General features: G+C 41.9%; 1 protein-coding gene across 1 annotated transcript in view; it reads right to left on the bottom strand.

The window, feature by feature from the left end:
- Nucleotides 1–22,377, bottom strand: part of LOC124606114 (carbonic anhydrase-related protein 10-like) — a 719,303-nt gene that overhangs the window by 457,305 nt on the left and 239,621 nt on the right. The window contains exon 7 of the mRNA XM_047138077.1: nt 19,849–19,944. Within this exon, the coding sequence (XP_046994033.1) occupies nt 19,849–19,944 (96 nt within the window). The remainder of the gene's footprint in view (nt 1–19,848; nt 19,945–22,377) is intronic.

The following is a 22,377-nucleotide window of genomic DNA, read 5'->3' as shown; positions in this document are numbered from 1 at the left end:
ATAAAACGAAATTATAACAACAATTCACAAACATGAGAAAACAAATGTAAATAATATTTGAACTATAATATATAAGGTCATATAACTCCAATAAAATTAATAAGACAATTGAATATTATATATATAGTAGCTTGATTCTACCTCTCTACCTGTTGAGATTGAGCCGGTAGAAACCGAAAGTGGAAAATAAAGCACTGAATTATTATTACAATAGTATGTATGACATAAATCTTCTACATGCTGCACAACACTATACACAAAAAATGTAAAATAATTTTTTTCAGATGGTACTTATTCAAATGTAACTGCATCTGAGGCTACTATCACATATTTTCAGCCAGGTCACTACGTATGAGGATACTGAAAGTGCAATTCAGCATGTGAAATGACATGAAAATTTAATAACCATGGTGATTCGAATACAACAGTACGGGAAATAACAAAAGACAGTTATGGAAGAAAATTTGCTCAGTAGCAGAAAAGACAGAGGACAAAGACCGAATTCCCAATAAATTTCAGTTAGTAATAGTAAACAGATTCTTCAAAAAATACAAGAGGAGTAAATACATTTGGAAAAGAACTGGAAATACGGGAAGTTTCCAGCAGAATTGCATCACAGTTAGACAGAGCTTATGAAATGAGATGTTCGATCCTAAGGCACATCCGGCAACAGCTACGAACACAGATCACAATTTAGTAACGATTCAGAGTAGACTGAGGCTTAGAAGTGTCGTTTGGAAAATAATTGGCTCAAATGGCTCTGAGCGCTATGGGACTCAACTGCTGTGGTCATAAGTCCCCTAGAACTTAGAACTACTTAAACTTAACTAACCTAAGGACAGCACACAACACCCAGCCATCACGAGGCAGAGAAAATCCCTGACCCCGCCGGGAATCGAACCCGGGAACCCGGGCGTGGGAAGCGAGAACGCTACCGCACAACCACGAGATGCGGGCGGAAAATAATTGCATAAAGAAGTGGGATACAGAAGTACTAAGGATGATGAGGTGCGTCTGATATTTCTAAATCTGTGGGTATTGCAATAGTGGTTGATAAAATCACCAGTGCAATTGTATAGAAACAGGCTTCTCTGAAAAGGCAGTCACAGAAAGTTGTATAGACAAATGTAGATACAAGGAATGTAACTGCGAAGAAACGTTGGTTAACAGACGAAATACTTCAGTTAAACGGCGACTGAGGGGAATAGAAAAATTCTTAGAGAAAGACATGAATACAACAGTCTAAGTCACTTATGTACTGGAATAAATCGTAAATGAAGGGGAGGCAATTCGAAATAGCTGCAAGAAAAATGCGAATAAATCGAAAAAAAATGGTCGTTAGAAGGAATGATTCGAGGCATAATAAATCAATGCAGCCTCCAATGAAATTAAAATCAACGGCGTCAGCATAAAGAGTGCAAGAAGAAACTCCACTGTTAAACGTAGGGAAAGAGCGGGTAATTACGAGGAACGACTTGGTACAAGAAGATATGGTAGCCGGCAGTAGAAGTATTCCAACTCAAAGAAGGAGTTGTGCCAGATAAACGAAAGTTGGTAGGCGTATTTCTACATCTGAAAGAAGACGTCTATTCATATTTTGCGCCAGTCTCTTAAGAGTAGCGCTAGTAGAGCAACTATGAGGATGAAAATCAGGTTTTGTTTTAAAACGCTCTGTAACGGTCGTGGGCGTTAGTTACGAGTAGGAAGTGGTGAGTTGATGTTGTCAATAATGCCTTTAAGAGACGAAGAACCTATTATCAACCGCTCACTGAGTTTGAACGAAGTCGTGTAATAGGGGTACGAGAATCTGGCTGTTCCATCCACGGTACTGCAGAAAAACTTGTCAGAAATGTAGCCACTCTATAAGACTGCCGGCAGCGGTGGCCACGGGGAGGTACAGTCGCAAGAAGACCAGGCTCTTGGACGGTCGCGTGGCACTACTGCGAGTGAAGCACGTCGCGTTCGGCGTATGGCTGTGACGCATCATATTGCAGCAGTGCTAGCAGCAGTTGGCAACACAGTCACACAACGAAGTGCTGCAAATCGGTTACCGAAGGACAGTGCCAGATGCCCTGTAGCGGGTATTCTACTAATCCCAAACGACAGCCGTGGGCGGCTACATTGGGATCAGGCGAGGACTTACTGGAGAGCGGAGTCTGTCATGCGTTCTGATTCAACCTGTGAAACCTGGTTCTGTCTCCGTGCCAATGACGGCCGTCTGATGGTTAGAACGAAGCCAGTTGAGGGTCTGCAACCAATCCGACTGCCTGATAGACATAATGGAATGTTTCTGTCTGACAGCAGGATCACTCTCGTCGTTATCCTATGCACCCTGACTGCAAATTTGTATGTCAGTCTGGTAACTCGACCTCTTGTGTTGCTATTCACGAACAACAGTCCAGGAGGTGTTTTCTCAACAGAATAACAATCACCCACATACCGCTGTTGTAACCCATCATGCTCTTCGGAATGTCGATATGTTGCCTTGGCCTGCTAGATCACCACATCTCTCGCCAGTGGAGCGCGTATGGGACATCATGGGAGGACAGCTCCAGCCTCTTCCACAACCAGCATTAACCGTCCCTTTACTGACCGACCAAAGGCAACAGTCAAGACTTGTATTCAACAATTTGGTGGTTACACTGATTGCTAATGCTCCAGTATTTCACATTCGCAGTGGCTTTTCTCGCACTTACATTAACCTGTGATCTTACAACGTTATCTACACATATGTATTCCCGAATTTCATTACTCTAATCAATTATTTCTTGGAGTTGGCATTTTTTTCCATCAATGTCAAAGACACAGAGGTTCCAGTATCAGAAGCAGAGGTTAACACGGCTTTGAACGATATTCGATCATGTAAGGTTTAAAGCAAAAATAACATTCATTCTGAATTTTTTTTAATGAAGTGCGGGAAGTGGCAACCCAAAGGCTGTCCAGGTTGGTTTGTAGGATCTATGAATATGGGAATGTACCATCAGAGTTTTGTAAAAAAATCATCCACACATTTTGTCATCACCCAATAAGTGAACCTAACAATATCGACAAAATTATTAAGGCTTTCGTGGCTCTTGTTAAGGAATTACCCGTTAGCTTTTGTCTCGCGTTATTCTGCCGACGTTTGTTTCATGATTTTTGTGGCATTTTGTCTCCACGAGTAACTGGCATTGTCAAAGCTTCACCCTCCATTGCTGGTGTGGGACTGGATTCGAGCTCGTGGTCACATATTATATGTACTTGGCGCGCCAGTGTTCGGGTGCTTTTCATTGGTCATTATATCTGCGGTTCTCCCATTGCTAATTTCAGAGAGAGTTCTCTCCAGTACGGGTATCCAGGATCCATTCGCCATGAGCCTTTCCTCTTTCTTGTTGAAGCTGAGGCCTTTTTTTAAAATTTCTATAGCTTCCGTGAAGAAACGGGTGTAATAGCTCTATTGTACAGTAAGAACTTCTCTGCCGGCGAGTTTTATTATGTTATCGGTCTCATACAAGCGGAATCAAACAACCGACGAAATGACACATCGGAAGAAGAAATTCCGGGTACGGCCTTTCTTTCACACATTCCCAGAGTGACTGACAGAATCGGCCATATATTGCCCAAACACCGCGTAAAGACTGTTTATGAACCGACAAAGAAGATCGAAGAGCGTCGCATATAGAGAAATGAGAAAGGGACCCACTCGCTCTATCGGAAATATTAAGCATACAATCCACATTTGGAGAAGTCTGCTGTGATCAGCGGACGAGTAATCAGCACTGGAATCACCGAAAAAAAGCGACATTACAGCTTAGGGCAGGTGGAGAAATCAATCGTCTGTATGCTACAGACCACATAGTGAAATTAGTCGACACGGAAGTTCTTGCTGTAGAAAAGAGCTATCACTTCCACTTGTTCAGGACAGCTGCAGAAATCCACAGACATGACTATAACTTCACCAAGACAGAAGAAAGCCTCACAGTGAACGGACTCTGTATTCCCTTGCCGCAGCGAACGACCGCTGCAGTTAACAACGGAAGAGGGACAGCATTAATGACTACTGAAGAGCCCTCTGGCGGTGTCACGCCAGGTACATACACGGTCTAGTCACACCAATACGACCACGGTCTATGTTCGGCGTCAACGTGCAATAACCACTCACAGAGGGCACGTGGCAGCACTATAAGTGGAGGGTATATGGAGTGTGTCAGGGGAACGCGGAAAACAGTGCAGCTGATGTCGTAATGCGGAAAACGAGCAATTTTTCTGACGTCCATAAGGGCATGACAGATTGCTAGTCAACAATGCAGTACACAAGATTTCTTGTACCGGTTGTGGTAAATTTTATATTTGTCAGTCAGGTAGACACACACAAACGAGCGTGGTTGAACACGAATGCAGCTGGAGGCTGCAGAATGAAGATCCCACGTATGCTCTGCATGTACTGAATTAAGGTCACAGCTAACAACTCTATTCTCTCGTCCTTCACCTGACAAACAAAAGTCAAAAACTCAACCTGTTGGAAGCCCTGACAATCAACAAATATTTGCCACACATTTTGACTTAATGTTAAATGACCAAACGCAGAGCAGTATACCCCCTCTTCTAAAATTCAATTAATTGTCTCAGTTTTTTCTATTACTTCCCAAACAGCATGTTCTTTCAATTCCTCCATTTTCCTGTATTTATTTATTTCTATTATGGTGAGTGCAAATGTAGTCCATATATTCTTTTGTCCCAAGTACAAATCATTTCTGTTACTCAGTTTATGTGTCACTTTCCATGTGCAATACCTGTTCAAATTCTTCATTAGTAGTCTTGTCAAGTAATAATTTTAATTTATTGGGATTGTTATTTTGAGGTAAATCGTTATGTAAGCACTGTTTTTCGAGTTTAGAGCTAATGGTTTTCTTGGTTCGCTCCCTTTATATTCAGTTATTGTTCAGCATCGTACCTTTTTAGTTGCATTACCATCGCGCCGACGAATATGACATTTACTGTGTGGTCATGCCTCAGTCTAGATGAGTAATATCCTTTTCAGTGTTGTTTACAAAGTTTGTGACTTATTTGATGGCCAGAGTCAATTAAAGTCTTATCATGACCGTGTAAGCCTAATAAAGTCTGATCATGACCTTGTAAGACAAATACAAGTTAAATAAATTACGAGTAATTAATCCTATAGAACGTACGCAATAAAGTGCTTTTCTATTATTATTGTGTTGTTCTACAAAGAACCGACGGAGGAGTCAGTTAACATTTACTGATAAGATAATAAATGAGAAAGTTCTCCGCAGCAGTGGCAAGTTGAGGAATATGTGGGTAACGTTCATAAGAAGAAGGGACAGTATGTTAGGACGTGTGTTACGACTCTAACCAGTCACTGCCAAGGTACTAGAGAGAATTATAGCTGGTAAGACTGTAAGGGAATGTAGAGGCTGAAAAGTATCCAACAAATAATTGAGGACGTAAGGGGCAAGCGCTATTCTAAGTTGAAGATTGGCACGGAAGAGGAATTTGTGGCGGGTCGCGTCGAACAAATCAACTTCCCTAGGACATGCAAGAAGTTACACCTGCTGCTGTCAGTGACTCCTCAACCAAGATAACACATAATATCAGAAATCAAGAAACACTGTATTCATATGAATGCTTCGATCAGTGGCTTTCAAATGATAAACGCGCGTGTTGTGTTTTGCATTACCGATGTTTTCAGAATCCTTAATGTTTGGCAAGGATTAGTTTATTCTATTCGAAATACGCCCATTACATTTGAGCTTAGAATATGCGCTAGGAGTGTTCAACAGATGGGCGTCAGTGAGGGTGGACTGTACTTTCATGGACCACTTCCGCTGTCCTCCTTGTACAAGATATCACCAGCGAATCCACGCCACAATCGAGATAATTGCAGAAAAACTATAGTAAGCTCACTGTGACAGTTTGCAGTTTGATGCTATCTGTTGATAATGTTCCTGCAGAGGAAACAATGGCAATTGTTATCATTGCCTTTAAACAATACCAAAGAAAGAATGCAATATCTAGTTAGAAATGTGTTGTCTCACCAGGATATGAGAAATCACATTAATTTCAGTGTAGAGGAAATTTGCAGTTGGACTTTTCGGTATATCTGACAAATGGAAAGAACATCCGAATATCTTTCCAATTGCAGGATTAATCACTAGATTTGCTTTTCAGTTTGTCTCACAAGTGGAAGTCTCTCATGTTGAGGAAAGAGTAATATGTGACAAGAATTTTAAACTAAATGTGGGTTGCGTTTTACAAATGGGTCCACAGACCAAACGGTATTGCACTGGTAATCTACGAATGTAAATACACGTTTGTTTATCCAAATTTGATTATTGAACGTGTTCGCAATGAAACATATAAAATGTGGTGTCAATAGAAACCTTAATGTTTCCTTCAAACGACTTTCCTACTGTTTTTGGAATAAATTCTCCACTCCCCCTCTCCGTGTAGTAATGGCCACTCTTGTTTTCTCATCATGATTTTGTGTCTGTGTGTGTGTATGTGTATGTATGTGTGTGTGTGTGTGTGTGTGTGTGCGCGCACGAAAAACTGTCTCTGGAGCTTATCACCCCGTCAATTCATAAACTCTTTACATATAGTAATTTTGGGAATGTCCGATTCCTTTCTCACTTCGGCAGCGACATCAATGCTCAGAGGCTTCGTCGGTAGATGAATGAGTTCAAGTACCTTATCTGAATACGCTGCGAATCTCTTCAGTTAACGTTACTTCTTATTTACAGAATATTAACATTAAACCCACTTTGCACTGTAATAGTGGATTGCGTTATCCGAAAATAAAGGTAACTAAAAGGTTTCTGGTGCTGGGTCGCCATCCTGAAATCAGATTTCAGAGCCTTCAGTGGACAAGAGCAGCACACAGCTGGTAACACGTCAGAAACTGAACATCATGTGTATTCGTGACATTAATATTTTTATACCCTAATGCAATTTTACTATTCTTCTCAGCACGAGTTCAACATAGTGGGAAAGGAAATACATATTCTTGTTTCTCAGTTATCGACGAAGTACGCACTTCGTTCCGTCTAATATGACAATCAATTAAATCTGCTAATTTAACTCTTTAGTGGTGTTGAGAAATAAGGCAAACCTGACTGGTGCTAAGGGTAGTTTTGGGTCACGAGAATACCAACTGTGGGAACCTTTACCATCAGATCTGCCACTGTTCTTATACACTCTGGCTGGTACAGTCACTCCAGAATAAGATTATACATAAATAGTAATCCTCTTGTAAAATGCCTGTCTCCATAACTACTGACAATATAAAATGAAAAATCGGTATTAAAAATCCACTGGTAACACATTTAATTACATTCAAGGGACATTCCCGCTCTTAACGAAGAATGTAAAGATTAATAACAAATTGCATCTACTCCCTTTACAGCGCTTTTCTTACTCCAATGTGCATTCAGAAGTTACAGCTTCCGTATGAGAGCCTTCTGCAATGTCAAGGAATGCGTATCTGCGAATTTTGTAGATTTCTTTTGCGTGTGATATCGCAATGGTGCAGTTTTCACCTCAGCATACACAATTTCTAAAGGTGTCATTTTATTTTGCTTTTTAAGGGTTTCTCCAATGCAGATATAAGCAGGAGCCATTATACTACACTTCTCTGCAAATGGCTCATAGTATCAGTAGAGTAGCTAAGATTACTCTGTAGGTAAGTGGTTCTCACAGTGGGACTGGAACTAGTTTTGGAAGTAAAATGCTGAACCGGTAAACAGTGATTGTTAGATTTTCCAGCCTATGATCATAGCAGCCTCTGTCGCGAACGAGCTGTCGAGGGCGACCTCTACCGGCAACTTAGAACTTGTGCCAACAGAAGCTTTTGATTTCGATGCGCAATTAAAATCCATTCTAAATTTTTATCTTCATTCATATTGAGGATGTAATATCTAAAATGGTTGAGATACTGTTACAACCGGGCCTCCACCAACGTTACTAACAAGTCGAAGATTCTATCATCATCAAGCCAGTGCTTACTCTCCAGCAGCAGGTATATTTATGCCGGGGAAAGAGTAATCTCCCCGTTCCAAACGACGTACGGCAACTGCTAACAGTATTCCATAGAATGCACAGGTTAGTCTCTGCTAGGTACTGGCGTAAGTTGGTGTCAGGCAGACAAAATGTTACACGAAGGTCACGAGATTTACGACAACGAGCTAGAGCTAAGTGTTTAACATACACACATCAAAAAACTTTTTGCATCTTCCCGGTTTCCAGAACTCACTGAAGTGGTGTGAGTGTTTCACTAATCATGAACACTGTCACGTGATCACTATGATGTGCGAAATCGAGAATGAGTAAACCCTTGTGAATGCTGTCGCTGTAATTATGTGATAACTTGTAACTCACAGTGGCAATCAGTCGACAGCCTTTTCATTTCCAAGTGTTAAGTTATGCTCGCATCAGATTGTGTAAAGAAATGTCTGACTTATGAGATGCTGGACAGTCATCCGAGGTCCAGTAAACGTTGGTCTTTTAAATGATTCGATGTCAGTTGGGACCGACCGAAGAGCCACGGCTGTTAGCAGTACCGGGCCTGCGGCACACTGGGGACGTTAGATTATGCTGGTCGAGGTTCTGTCATAGATAACTATATTATTCGGATGTAGCTTTTTATGTTATAATAGTGTAAACACTTGTAACTGCATTTTACTGTATCATAAGTTTTGATTATTTACTTGCTTTCAAAAAAATGGTTCAAACGGCTCTGAGCACTATGGGACTTAGCATCTGAGGTCATCAGTCCCCTAGAACTTAGAACTACTTAAGCCTAACTAACCTAAGGACATCACACACAGCCATGCCCGAGGCAGGATTCGAATCTGCGACCGTAGCGGTCACGCTGTTCCAGACTGTAGCGCCTAGAACCGCTCGCTTGCTTTCAAGATGCATAAATGGTCTCATAAAAATTATTGTTTAATACTTATGAATTACCTGTAAGGTTGTTTAAACGATACGCGAATGATTCAGAAAAGAAAACACTAGCGCTACCATAGTGTCGTATGAATTTAGAAATTTTACATGAAGTTATTGTATTTAAGTGTCTGGTTCTTGTGAATGTTTTTTACTTTCAGGCTCTTAAATTCGCCTGGTTGGAAGTAATGGTTCTCGTGAAAGATTTCTATTTCATGCTTTTTTTAATTTTCTCCGTTTGGACGTAAAAATTTAGGCAAGCAATTGATATTTAATTTTAATAAATGTCTAAAAGTGTTAAGATTCCATTTGACACCCAGTGCTCGATCCAGTGCCCATTTGGTACATCAATTTATATACTTTTTTCAGCACACTAAATGGATTTACCAAATCCTTTGCCGTCACAAATATTCACTCCGAAATCGGTGACTTAGCGGTTAATTTGTGAAGAATACCACTGATTGCCAGTGTTATTTACTAAAACGGTAATCGTTAGAAGGTAATGGGAAAAAATATGAATGGAGCTGATAAAGCCGTCGTCCAGTTCTGATGAGAGTCGCTGGCCGGCCGTAAGCCTGTAAGCAGCGGGTTAGCGGCGCGGCGGGCGGCCTATCGTGATCCCTGATCAAGCCGAGTCAAAGCGGCAGCCGGTGGCGTGTTGCAGGGCGGTATACCTATTTGATGCGTTAATTAAAAGTGTTTCCCCTGGCCGGCAGGGCGATACGATGGCTGCATGCCAATTTCCGGTCGGCGGGAATTCCGATCCAGTCGATTTGCAACCGCGTGCCAAATGCGCTTTCCTGCTGGCCGCTTGACGAACGGAGTAGCACCTATCACCGGCGCCGTGCGGAGATCCGGAGATCCTTTCCGCCGTAAACACGGAACCTAGTCTCTTATCTTCTACACTTCTTCTTCTTCTTCTTTTGCACTTCAGGCTTAGGTACTTGGCCCTGACTCGTCTTCACTTTTCCCTACCACCTCATTCTGAGCGTTCCTAAGTCTTTTCTTCCTCTTCACTTTTACAGCATCGCCGCGCGTGGGATTCTCTTTGCACTCATTCTCTGTAGGTGATGTTTCCATAATATTTTAGTCCATCAGTCTTTTCTTTAATTATATAAATGTCTACTTCATTCCAAATATCTTCCTGCTGACATCCTTCAATTTTCTAGGAAATCTCATTTCTGCTGCCGGTAGTTTACTTTCCTCGCGTTTTCTTAGGGATTCATGAGTCACTTCCATACAGCAATTATAAAATCTAAATTTTGTTTCCTTTCGTATCTCGTGCAAGACTGTTTTTTTCTTAGCATTCCACATACTGATTGATATGTGTTAAACTTTTTTCTATATCCTTGCCCACGTCGCAGCATACGTCACATCACAAAATTTTAAATTTGGAGACCACCTCAAGTGCTGTATTATCTGTTATTATTTTTCAGCGTGTGGGGTACTTCTCGTAATGAACCAAGATTTTATTTTTCTTTGCTGATATTTCAAGGTTAGGCCTATATATTCTTTACGTTAACTGATGTAATTTATGCCGTACTTCTCGCAGATAATTTTCACTTTCTTCCAAAATGGTGATGAATCTATCCCTCACGAGGAGATGCTTGATAAGAAATAATAAGGTAACTAAGAAAAGGGGTTTATTACGACCGCAGTAGAGAGATTTAACCCATAAATGCCGAGTGTCACTGATACGCTTTATGTAATGCTGTGCCAATGACTGTAAGGTTAACTGGTTTTGACACTAATTCTTCATGAAGCTACTAACGTTTCTTACAAGTGCTACATTCTCCTGGGTATTTCTGATACCTCTAAAGCTCGACGATTTTTTGTATTTCATCTTACACCTAGAAATTTTTCGGGGATAAAGGGGTTACGAACAACGGAAAACTCTTCTCAATAGAAAACAATACAACTCCTCAGACACTAACAGGCGGGATCATATAGTGAAAAAAAGAAGAGAGACGTGTAGACGAAGCCTCTGATAATAACTAACGACGGAAGTTGAGCGTTCGGTGTATTTGGGTGACAGGTACGTCTCGGGATATCGCTAGAAAGTTGTAAGTATAGCTATGGTGCCTTCCGAGCGGTGTTTCACAGATGATGAACTGCTAGCAGCAGGCGCATGTATTGGCCCTGAGATCCGGTGGAGCGAACTGTCGACGTGTTGGCTTGCGCCGCCCTATATAGCCGGGAAACGGAGGAATTCCTGCAGATCCAGTTCCTCACACGTGACACGGCGGAGGAAATAGGTTCCTTCTCCAACCCTGGTGGCGGTTGCCCTGCCGTCTGTCGTCCATGTAGTGGTGAATGCAGTCCACGGTGGCAAGGCTGAGCGCCTTGTAAATATGCAACCTGTGATGCTCCTGTGTCTGAGGTGTTGCCGAACCCGGTAGACGAACGGCGGTTACATGGCAGTACTATTATCTGCATACAAAAGGATGTCAACACATTTATTTCTATTTGTATGTGTAACCGTATTACTTAATGTCTATAGTTGTTCATAAGATCATTTATACATATATCAAATAAGGTAGATGACAGATTACAGCCCTGTTGAGCCCGTTATTGGTAGTGTTTCCTTTAGGTTTATGATTACCAAATTTTTTTATTATTTTTTTATCCATTTATATTCTGTTCATACTGTCGAAAGCTTTTCCGAAGCCAATGAATGCTATTCGTGCGTCTGAATTTAATTCTCATCGTTTTCCTAAAATATCCTAGATTTATATCTACGTCTACGTATATCCTCAGGCAGCCACTTCAGTGAGTGGAGGATATAGTTTGTACAAATTTCCGTCCCTCTATTACATTCATGTACTGAGCTAGAGATAAATTATTGTCTATATGACTCTGTACTCGCACTAATCTGTCTTAGATTAACCATGATCCCAGAGATATGTGACGATGGTAAAATAATGGTAGAACAGCCTTCTTCGTATACAGGTTCGGTAAATTTACCCAACAGGGTTTCGTTATTACAACGTCGTCTTTATTCAATGGATACCTATTTGATTTCCCCGAGTAATTTTGGTACATTTTACTATGGGCAATGACGAGCTGTTACTATCCTACCAACGTGTTCCTGAGTTCGTTCGATGTTTCGTCTTGGTAGTGAGTCCACACATTAGAACGATAGTCGAGATATTGCCGCCCTGGCGTCTTTAATGCGATTTCCCTTACAGGAACACTGCATTTTTCAAACACCCTTCAAGGAAATTTAAGTTCTCAATGCGTCTTCCTTAATCGTGATTTTTTCCGCCTCCGTAACTGTGATTTTTTCCGCGTACGTAGCTGAGGTAGTTAACGCACGCATGTACGGTGGTTTTCAGCTCGGAGGAAGGCTAGTGGGAATCTGGTAGTTAAAATCGCTACCAGTATTTGGCCACCAAGAGAAGTAAAGGTGACGGCATGAAGTTCTTGATCTGCAGTCTCTTCTTCCATACCTTGCGTTAAATTCCAATTCTTCCCGCTGTATTGCATGTAGAGAGGGCATGTAACACTGTTGACGGATTTATAAAGCATCGCTCGTGTGGAACTCAACTTGTCCTTTTCTCATATGATATCCTGCCAAGTCTTGATGAAGGGAAACAGCAGATGCCATAGATCCACATTTCCGGAAAGTGTTTGACACGGTTCCCCGCTGTAGACTGTTGACGTAGTTAGGAGCGTACGGATTAGATTTACAGATATGTGAGCATGTCGAAGACTTATTAAGTAAAAAAAAAATTAAAAATATTCAATATGTTGTCCTCGACGTCGAGTGTTCATCAGAAACAAAGGTGTCATCATCAGAAACAAAGGTGTCATCAAATGTGCCCCAGGGAAGTGTGATCAGATGGCTCTCATTCTCGACATACATAAGTATATCTGACGGTATGATGAGCTGCAAATTATGGCTGTTCGCAGTCGTGTACGGGGAGGCGTCGTCGTTGAGTGAGTGTAGGAGGTTACAAGATAACTTTGAATTTCTGGTTGGAATCATGAATGCCAGCTCGCTCTAAATGCAGAAAAAATTAAGTTTAAGTTAATGCAGAGAAACAGGAAATCAGTTGTGTAACGTTCAACTATAGAATTAACAGTGTGCTGCCTTACCTAGTCACCTCGATCAAACTTCTAGATGTAACCTTGCAGAGAAATAAGAAACGGAACGACCATGTTAATTTGGTAGCAGTTTAGGTGTCTGCTCGACTTCGTTTTATTGAGAGAATTTTGGGAAACTGTAACTCATCTATAAAGGGGACGGCATTTAGACCACTAGTGCGAGCCATTCTTCAGTACTGCTCGAGTGTCTCGGATCATCGCCAAACCGAATTAAAGGAAGACATTGAAGCAATTCATAGGCGAGCTGCTAGATTTGTTACTAGTAAGGTCGATCAACACGTGATTCTTGAACGCAATGGGGAATCTCTGGAGGGAAGACTATATTATTTTGGCGAGGCCTTGTTGAGTTAATTTGGCAACCGGCATTTGAGGCCGACCGCAGAACTAGTCTCCTGCCGTCATCGCACAATTCGCGTAAGGACCACGAAGATAAGATGAGAGAAATTTGGGCTCGTACAGAGGCTTGCATCCAATCGTTTTTCCCTCGCCCGCTTTGCGATTGGAACAGGAGAGAAAATAACCAGTAGCGATAAAGGGTACCTTCTACTATGCCCCGTACGGTAAATTACGGAGTATGTAGGTAGATGTAGATGTAGACGGTGAACTTCCATCGTATAGTAAGTTATTCTCGCGCTGCCTGCTTGGTGCTAATACAAAGGTGTAGGCTATAAGCCAACAGTGGATTTCACCCTCTCCATTCGCTTCATCCAAGACAACAACGAGCCAGCACTATGGTGTACAAGCACTCATCACATTTATCAACCAGACGCACTTACACTCTTGAAACTTTATAAGAGGTGGGAGGAAGACAACAGCAAACCATCTCTACTAGCAACTTACCTAGAACTGCTATACGAGATTATTCATCCGCTCACCTACACTCATTCCCTGAGCATGGGATTACATTGACTTTTTAACACTAATTTTATGCCATAGTCACATTTCAAATAGCTTCTGAATATTACGCTTAAATACTTATTCGATGCTAAGTGCTACACATATTTACCATGCAACTCGGAGTCGGGTATTGTCGAGGTCTTTCTTTTTTTGTTGTGGCCATTACCTTACATTTACCACCCAATGAAGCTGACATTCATTGCACCAAATGGAAAGTCAAAGTCATTCCGCGTTTCTCCCCCGATCGTCCAACGTCATTACCTTCCTGCAGACAATAGCGCGATTTTTTCTGTGGGACATCCGCCGCCCAACTTAACGTACAGATTTCTATTAGTCAAATACCAATAACCCCCAGTTCTTTAAAGAGTCAACTCCCACGTATACCCAAGTATAATACGTCAGATTACCCAATGAGTTGATATCTTAAATATTTGTCTTTAGACACATAAGCGAAAAGAAGTTTACGACAGGTTTGAAATTATGCTTGACGTTTGTTTTAAATCGTTAACCGCTCACATTGGATGAAAATACACCGACGTGACCAACGTCATGGGATACCTCCTAATATCGTGTCACACCTGCTTTTACTCGGCGCAAAGCAGTAAATCGACGTGACACGTGCTCAACTAATGGTTGTAAGTGTATAGATACTAAGCCATGCTAGATTTTGTGCATGATTGTGTCCAATAAATGTTCTATGAGAATCATGTTGGATGATCTTGGCGGTCAAATCATTCGCTCAAACTGTCCAGAATGTTCTTCAAATTAATCGCGAAGAGCTGTGGCCCGTTGACTTGGCGCATTGTCGTCCACGAAAACTTCATCTTTGTTTGGAAACAAGAGGTCCATGTATGGCTGCAAATGGTCTCTATGTAACCCAATATAACAATTTCCCGCCAATGATCTGTTCAGTTGGACCAGATGACCCAGCCCTTTCCATGTCAACACACTCCACTCCGTTACGTAGCCACCACCAGCTTGCACAGTGCCTAGTTGACAACTTTTGCCCAAGGCTTCGTGGGACTTGCGCCACACATGAACCCTACCATCAGCTTTTACCAGCCGCAATCAGGCAACTGTTTTCCAGTCGGCTAGGACCCAAGCGATATGGTCACAAGCCCAAGAGAGGCGCTGCAGGTGATGTCGCTCAGTTAACAAAGGCACTCGCGTCTGTTGGATGCTGATGTAGTCCATTAAAGCCCAATTTCTCCGAACTGTCCTGAGAAGTATGTTCGTCGTACGTCCCACTCGGTTTATGCAGTTATTTCACGCAGTGTTGCTTGTCTGTTAGCACTGAAAACTCTACGCAAACGCTCATGCTCTTCATCGTTAAGGCCATTGGCTACTTGTTCCCTTGGTGAGTCTGAAATCTGTTTTTCTCGGCACGTCCTTGACACCATGGGTTTCGGAATACTGAATTCCCTAACTTGTGAGAGATCTTACGTTGTCATGGGCAAGGAAAAGTTCGTTTCCAATTTTGTAGTGATGAACAAGCTGAAATCGTTTCTTTAATTTTCTGAGGATAGCACAACATGCTTCAGAGTTGATTGTTGCCCCATGCGGGAGGACATCAAATAGAATAAAGACTTCAGAGAGCCAGAAGACAGTGGCTATGACATTATCGGCTGGGGTGAAGTTTTGAACATTTTCCTCGGAGGAGGGGTCATGTGGCGCTACTCCATGGATTACCGTTTTGTTTCTAGTTCGAAGTGATGTACAGATCGTTGTTCCATCTTCCGTGACGATTTTCGATAAAAAATTTCCATTATCAGCCTCGTAACGCGCAAGCAATTCCGCACAGATGGCCCTTCGTTGCTCTGTATGGTCTTCTGTTATGCAGCGTGGAACCCAGTGGGCACACACCTATGTGTACTCCAACTGGTGAACGAGTGTGTCAGCACGCCGGCCGCAGTGGCCGAGCGGTTCTAGGCGATACAGTCTGGAAAGGCGCGACCATTACGGTCGCAGGTTCGAATCCTGCCTCGGGCATGGCTGTGTGTGATGTCCTTAGGATAGTTAGGTTTAAGTAGTTCTAAGTTCTAGGGGACTGGTGACCTCAGAAGTTAAGTCCCATAGTGCTCAGAGCCATTTGAACCATTTTTTTGCGTCAGCACAACCAGCGGAGACGTCCAGTTGAGCAGTGAGGTGTTCGATTATGATCCATCGATCAGCTCAAATAAGTTTCCGCACTTTCCAGCTGCGTGTGACTGGCTAGCACGTAGGTCATCGGACAGATTTGTGCGATCATGTTGCGATTAAGACAGACGCTTCGCCCAACGACTCGTCGTACTTTTGTTCGCTGCCAGGTCTCCGTGGACATTCTGCAAGGGCCTATGAATATCCATAATGCTCTAGTGTTCCGTAAAAAGAAGCTCAGTGCCAGCTCTCTGCGTGAAAGACAACTCTGTTACACAAAGTACTTTTGAAGGCTACGTACTGAGCCCCCACCTATCGGAACTTCAAAAAACTGTAGGGGCTGGAGTGGGAATATTCCACTGTGTTCCACAACAATTCCACTTTTTTTTCAATCTAAATTGGCCGATAAAACAAATGTGATACATTATTTACTGAATGCTCCTCTTAAGGTGACTGGTTCTAGCGTACAAACTCAAAAAATGCATAGAGCTTTTCCGTATCTAGTACTCTGAAATATCTTACTTTATGTACTTATGAATGAAAATGTAAAGTATTTACACAGTGTTCTGTAAGACGTCCGCTTTTTGTTTCCATTGTAAATCAATGACATTTGTTATTTATTGCAACAACGTGAGACAGAAGTATCTATACACTTGATGTGAAAGACCAAGCCTGTGTGCTTCCCTTTTAGCAAGTTCGGGTGAACTGCAACGACGACAACAACAGTAGTGAACTCATTACTCCAGACATGCTCGAAAGAGTATGGAACGAGTCTGAGTATCGTCTGTATGTTTTCCCTGCGTCCGGCGCATTTAACATTTCCGAAAAATAATCATAAGTTTGTATGTGCAAGATTGTACGTATATCCTTGTAGTATTGGATGCTTCTTTTGAAAACAAATACTTTGCAGTCCTATGCTAGACTTAAATTTTTCCCCCAAGTTTCTGTGTTCATTCATGTACAACAAATAATTGCGTGAAATCGAATGAATCTTTTTAAAATACCTGTATTTTACGTGTACTAGTACGTTAAATCATTACATACTGTCTTAATCATAATACGTGATATCTGTGCTCCCTAAATGTTAAGACGACCTGGCTGTGACGTACTTCCTATGAGTAGGGATTTTCCAGTATATTAACACAAGACTCAGTAAATTTGTAGCATAAGAATTGACAGGATTATGCACTGAGGCGTCGCGAGTAATGGGATACCTCCTAATTTCGTGTCGGACCTTCTTTTGCCCGGCGTAGTGCAGCAACTGGACGTGGCATGGACTCAACAAGTAGTCGGAAGTCCCCTACAGAAATATTGAGCCATGCTGCCTCATAGCGTTCCATAATTGAGAAAGGGTTTCCGCTGTAGGATGTTTTGCGCGAACTGGCCTCTCTATTACGTCCCGTAAATGTTCCATGGGATTTATGTCGGGCGATCTAGGTGGCCAGATCGTTCTCTCAAACTGTCCAGAATGCTGCCACGGGAACAACTGTGGCCCGGTGACACGACATCGTTGTTTTGGAACGCGGAGATCATGAATGGCACAAATGGTTTCCAAGTAGCCAACCATAAACATTTCCAGTCAATGATCGGTTCAGTTGGACCAGAGGACACAGTCCCCTCCATGTAAACACAGCCTACACCATAATAGAGTCCCAACCAGTTTGCACAGTGCCTAGTTGACAACTTGACACCGTGGCTTCGTGAGGTCTGTGCTTCACTCAAGCCCTACTATTCGCTCTTACCAACTGAAAGCTGGACACCCTAGACCAGGCCATGGTTTTCCAGCAGTCTAGGGTCCAACCGAAATGATCATGAGCCCAGGACAGCCACTGCAGGTGATATGCTGTTACCAAAGGCACTCGAATCGCTCGTCTGTTGCCATAGCCCTTTAATGCCAAATTTTGCCGCACTATCCTAACAGACAGGTTCGTTCTAAGTCCCATACTGACAGGGAATGCCTGAAATTTGATATTCTCGTCACAGTCTTGACCTGTGGATCTCGAAACATTGAATCCCCTAACAATTTCTGCAATAGTATGTCCCATGCATCTAGTTCCAACTATCACTTCGCGTTCAAAGTTTGTAAATTACCTTCCTGCGGCCAGAATCACGTCGGAAACCCTTTCACGTGAATCACCTGAGTACAAAAGACAGTTACACCAATGCACTGCCCTTTATACATTGTGTTTGCGAAGTTACCGCCATCTGTGGAAATCGCTTTCCAATGAATTTTATCACCTCAGAGTATACTTTTGGAACAGAGTTCCTTCGAAGGCAAAGTTTTTAGTGAACCTTCAGGTAAGCAGAGTTGGTTCCGGAAGATTCCCCTACAGCTTTCACGTCATTCCCTGAAAGAAGTCAAAGATTTTCTAATCACCGAACAAGCATTGGGCCATTCGATTTACTGTGGTTTATAATTGTATTGTACCAAACGTGTCGCCAAGGCAGTACCGGTAGCGCTTTATCACTTCTAATCTAGTAACCTCGTCAGATTATTCAGTCATATCGACAGGCGCTTCACCAGTAAACCGTGTAAACGTGGAGTAAAAAACGTAAATAATTACTAATTTACGTAAATAATCGAAATATTTTTCAGCCTCGATTCATTATGATTATTACAAGGTAGCTGATAGACGAATCGAATTAAAATATAAGTTCTTTTAATTTTAAGTAGAAGGAAACTCCTAATAAACCGTACTAGATTGCGTGTGAGTGTTAAATTCAGTGGTGCATTTGTAGTAAGTAGTACTGACAGCCTAATAACATTTTCCATTCACTTACCGTTGTAAACCGAACTGTTCTAGAGATCAAAATAAAGAGATTTCCGAATATTCTCGTGCATGCAAGTAATGAACCACAGCGATTTGCGTAAGTACGGTAAAAGTCAAATGGCTAGTTTAAATTTAATGGCAGTGAAAGCATTTACTACAGAATTCGGCGATAATTTGTCACAGCAAGCCAGCAGCAAATAAATCTGTCAGTTAAAGTGACTTAGTCATGATTTGTGTTGTGGATACATCACTCCAGTGAGAATCGCAATGAATGGTGTTCGTGGGACGTATTAATAACTGACAGTGTATCACACGAGACTGTCAGACAGAAATATCTTGCTAATGGACGAGCCACTGCCACACAATATCCTGCTTCACAGGCGCCAGCAGTCACTGTTCCCTTTCAACACATCCATATAGGTTTGCCATTCGCCGTCGTTCACACACCCTACCAACATTACCAAACAGCAGCATTTGAACCGAAAAGACAGGAGACCCGTGCCACCAGTGTAGCATGACACGAGAGACGAAACTCTAGCCCGAACAGTTATACACAACGCGGCTTTCCTGGTAACGGGAGGTACTACGACAAGTATAGTATAACATCACGGTAGTTGAGATGATAAGCAGCGGTTGGCACAGAAACAGTTTGGTTATTTCGTTCGTCGTACTTTTCATTCAAACATCTACGTAGTACTTGTTTTTGAACAAAGTTTGAAGCGGTGAAGAATTGTTCTCCGCTATTCCAAAGCAAATACACTCTTGTTAGGAAATGCACTTTTTTCAGCCTGTCGTTCTGTGTTTCTTATTATCTTCATATAATAAAATGGCCATAGACTAACTGAAAAGAAATTTATTTTCTGGAACTGCAATAACAACAGCATTCCATAAACGAAGTTGAGAAGTATTACACAAAAAAATACTTTTAGTGAAACCTATTAGCAAGCAAACTCTTTCCGGAAGATGAGATTTCTCGAAAGAAAAATTGAATATTACTTACTTGGAGCAGCAGAGAGATGGCTACTATGCCCTGAGCTTTGTGTAAGGCCTCCGAGAAATTGGAGTACAGCTGTGAGTTGAAGCCGAAGATCTGGATCTGAAACAGAGACGAACGAAACAGAAGTTAAAAACTTGCGTAGGTAAGTGTGTAGGACAGTGTAGAGCAAAAGGAAAGTGTGATGTGGGTATGCAGTTACTGAAATCGGGAAGAAGCTAAAGTAGTAATTATTACTGGTGAATTAGTAGAAAATTTTGAGGCTACAAATATCTTTATCGTTATCTGGATTTACATTGCATGAAATACAAATACGATGTCAGTGTGTATACGCGGACAAGGATAAAAAATTCCCAGATTTTTCCCGGATCTACCGGTAAAGAATACATTTTCTCCCAGGTGAAAATACAGTTTTTCCGTGTTAAGTGACAGTATACTTTCCGTCGGAACTGTAAAACTTATCAATCCTTTAAATGGTTTAATACAGCAACGTAGAATTTAACGGCACTTTAAAAATACCAACCTAGGGGCGGGGGAGTGGGGGAGGGGCGGGGGGGGGGGGGGGGACACGTTTAGGAAAGATCTTTGATATGCAGCAACATGTACGCTACATATTTTCGTATTACGAAAGTATAAATACAAATTCCTCCAACAGGAAAAGTTAATGGTTTAAGATTATTTGTAACCGGGAGAACAAGACCTCTGCAGAAAATCTAGACACTTTGTTACCGATTAGCTAATAACTTGCTTTTCTGTGTGACATAAAATTAAATATAGGATACCTAAAACCACTAAAGACAAGAGACTGGCAAAACAGTACACATTTCTTCAATCCTTAGGTCCTAGCGATTTTTCTCTCTAATCTTGCTGCAGCTTTACATGACGTGCTTTCCTTTCTGCGAAAGAATTATTACCTCATCAAAGTTCGTCAAACGTATTGCTACATGAAAAATCGAAATGTCGTCGTCGTCTAACATGGAAAAGCTGTTAATACTAGTACTGGCGTGGTTTCTCAATCTGATTACGTCTATTTTGTCACTGTGTGCTGGATAAAACAAAACAGGCCTTTCTAATATTGCAACAGTTGTAACACACACCAAATAAGCGAGACTGTTTTGGCAATAATGATCATTTTTACAGTACGACAATATAATTCACGAAGTACCAATACGAAATACCTATTTGGCCCACTACAATCGCCGGCCTGGGTGGCTGAGCGGTTCTAGGCGCTACAGTCTGGAACCGCGCGACCGCTACGGTCGCAGGTTCGAATCCTGCCTCGGGCATGGACGTGTGTGATGTCCTTAGGTTAGTTAGGTTAAAGTAGTTCTAAGTTCTAGGGGACTGATGACCTCACAAGTTAAGTCCCATAGTGCTCAGAGCCATTTGAACCACTACAATCAAAAAGCTTTATGTTAGGAAATAGTTTCACATTTCATTCATACGCTCCAGTTTTCATGCACGAGTTCGAAAAGTAGTAGAGCAAAATTTTTGTGTAAATTTGGAATCGTCATATTCTTCCATATTTTGTGTGGTGTCCCCGTTTCTTCTCCTTCCTCGTTCTAACAAACAATCTTGCCATCAATAATTCTGTAACTATTCGTACCACTGTCAAAACTCTATCTCCGGTTAACTTTACTAACCCTGTCAGAATCACCTGTTTAGTTATCCAGCGATTATTCTCCGGTTAGATGTTATTACGTGTTCGTACAATGCGTTTTCCGCGCTACTCCCAGAATGGAATTGAAGCGGCTGCTAGCCGGGGACTACAACTGGTCCTGTCTAGTGTAGCGATCTGGTAAAAAATTTTTTGTCAGTATTTCACTTTCTTGGATACACCGAGAAGATAATACATAATCTTCCTTCCTTGTTATTCCTGTTAGTCGTTTATTTCCACCCTGGTAGTCTGAATCTATGGATTTTGCTAGTAATTATAACAACGCTAAACATTTACAAACCGAATCAACTACATAAACAAGCATCAGTTGGAATTCACCGGTTCGGCTTTGTTCCGCTCAGCTCGTATAGCCCCGTCCCATCCAGTCAGCAGAAAAGTTCATTTCTAGATGCGACGAGGATTCCCTTGGCAGTGACATTACGTACAATATGTACGCATCCAAAAATCAACTTATAATTTATTCATCCAGAAATCAACTTAGAATGTGTTCAAAAACGTCCAAAAACCAGCACGAGTGCTTTCAAAATCATACGAATAATCGATAGACCGACGTGCGCTGGATGCTAGGTGCTTTGTGAAAAAAGGTCTTTTTTCCTCAACCTCCCCCACCCCCCCTCACTAAATCCGGACCTGCTGCGCACGCGTGAATCTGCCAGCTTGGGCGCGCCAGTAATATTTTTTCTGGCACCCCATGTGGCCAGTTGCAGCTAATGCTGCTTACGCAGCCAACAGCCACATTTCTGTAGCCAGAAGCGGGAGAAGGTGTTACTCATACGCGACTCAACTGCGTGTGTGCATGAGCCCGCTCGTAACTGCTTAAATGAATCTAATGTAATCAGTTGTGACGTCACGGCCAT

This window comes from Schistocerca americana, chromosome 3 (genome assembly GCF_021461395.2).
Source record: "Schistocerca americana isolate TAMUIC-IGC-003095 chromosome 3, iqSchAmer2.1, whole genome shotgun sequence".
NCBI classification, from domain to species: domain Eukaryota; kingdom Metazoa; phylum Arthropoda; class Insecta; order Orthoptera; family Acrididae; genus Schistocerca; species Schistocerca americana.
The sequence above is the reverse complement of the archived record's forward strand: the minus strand, read 5'-3'. Positions and strand labels throughout refer to the sequence as shown.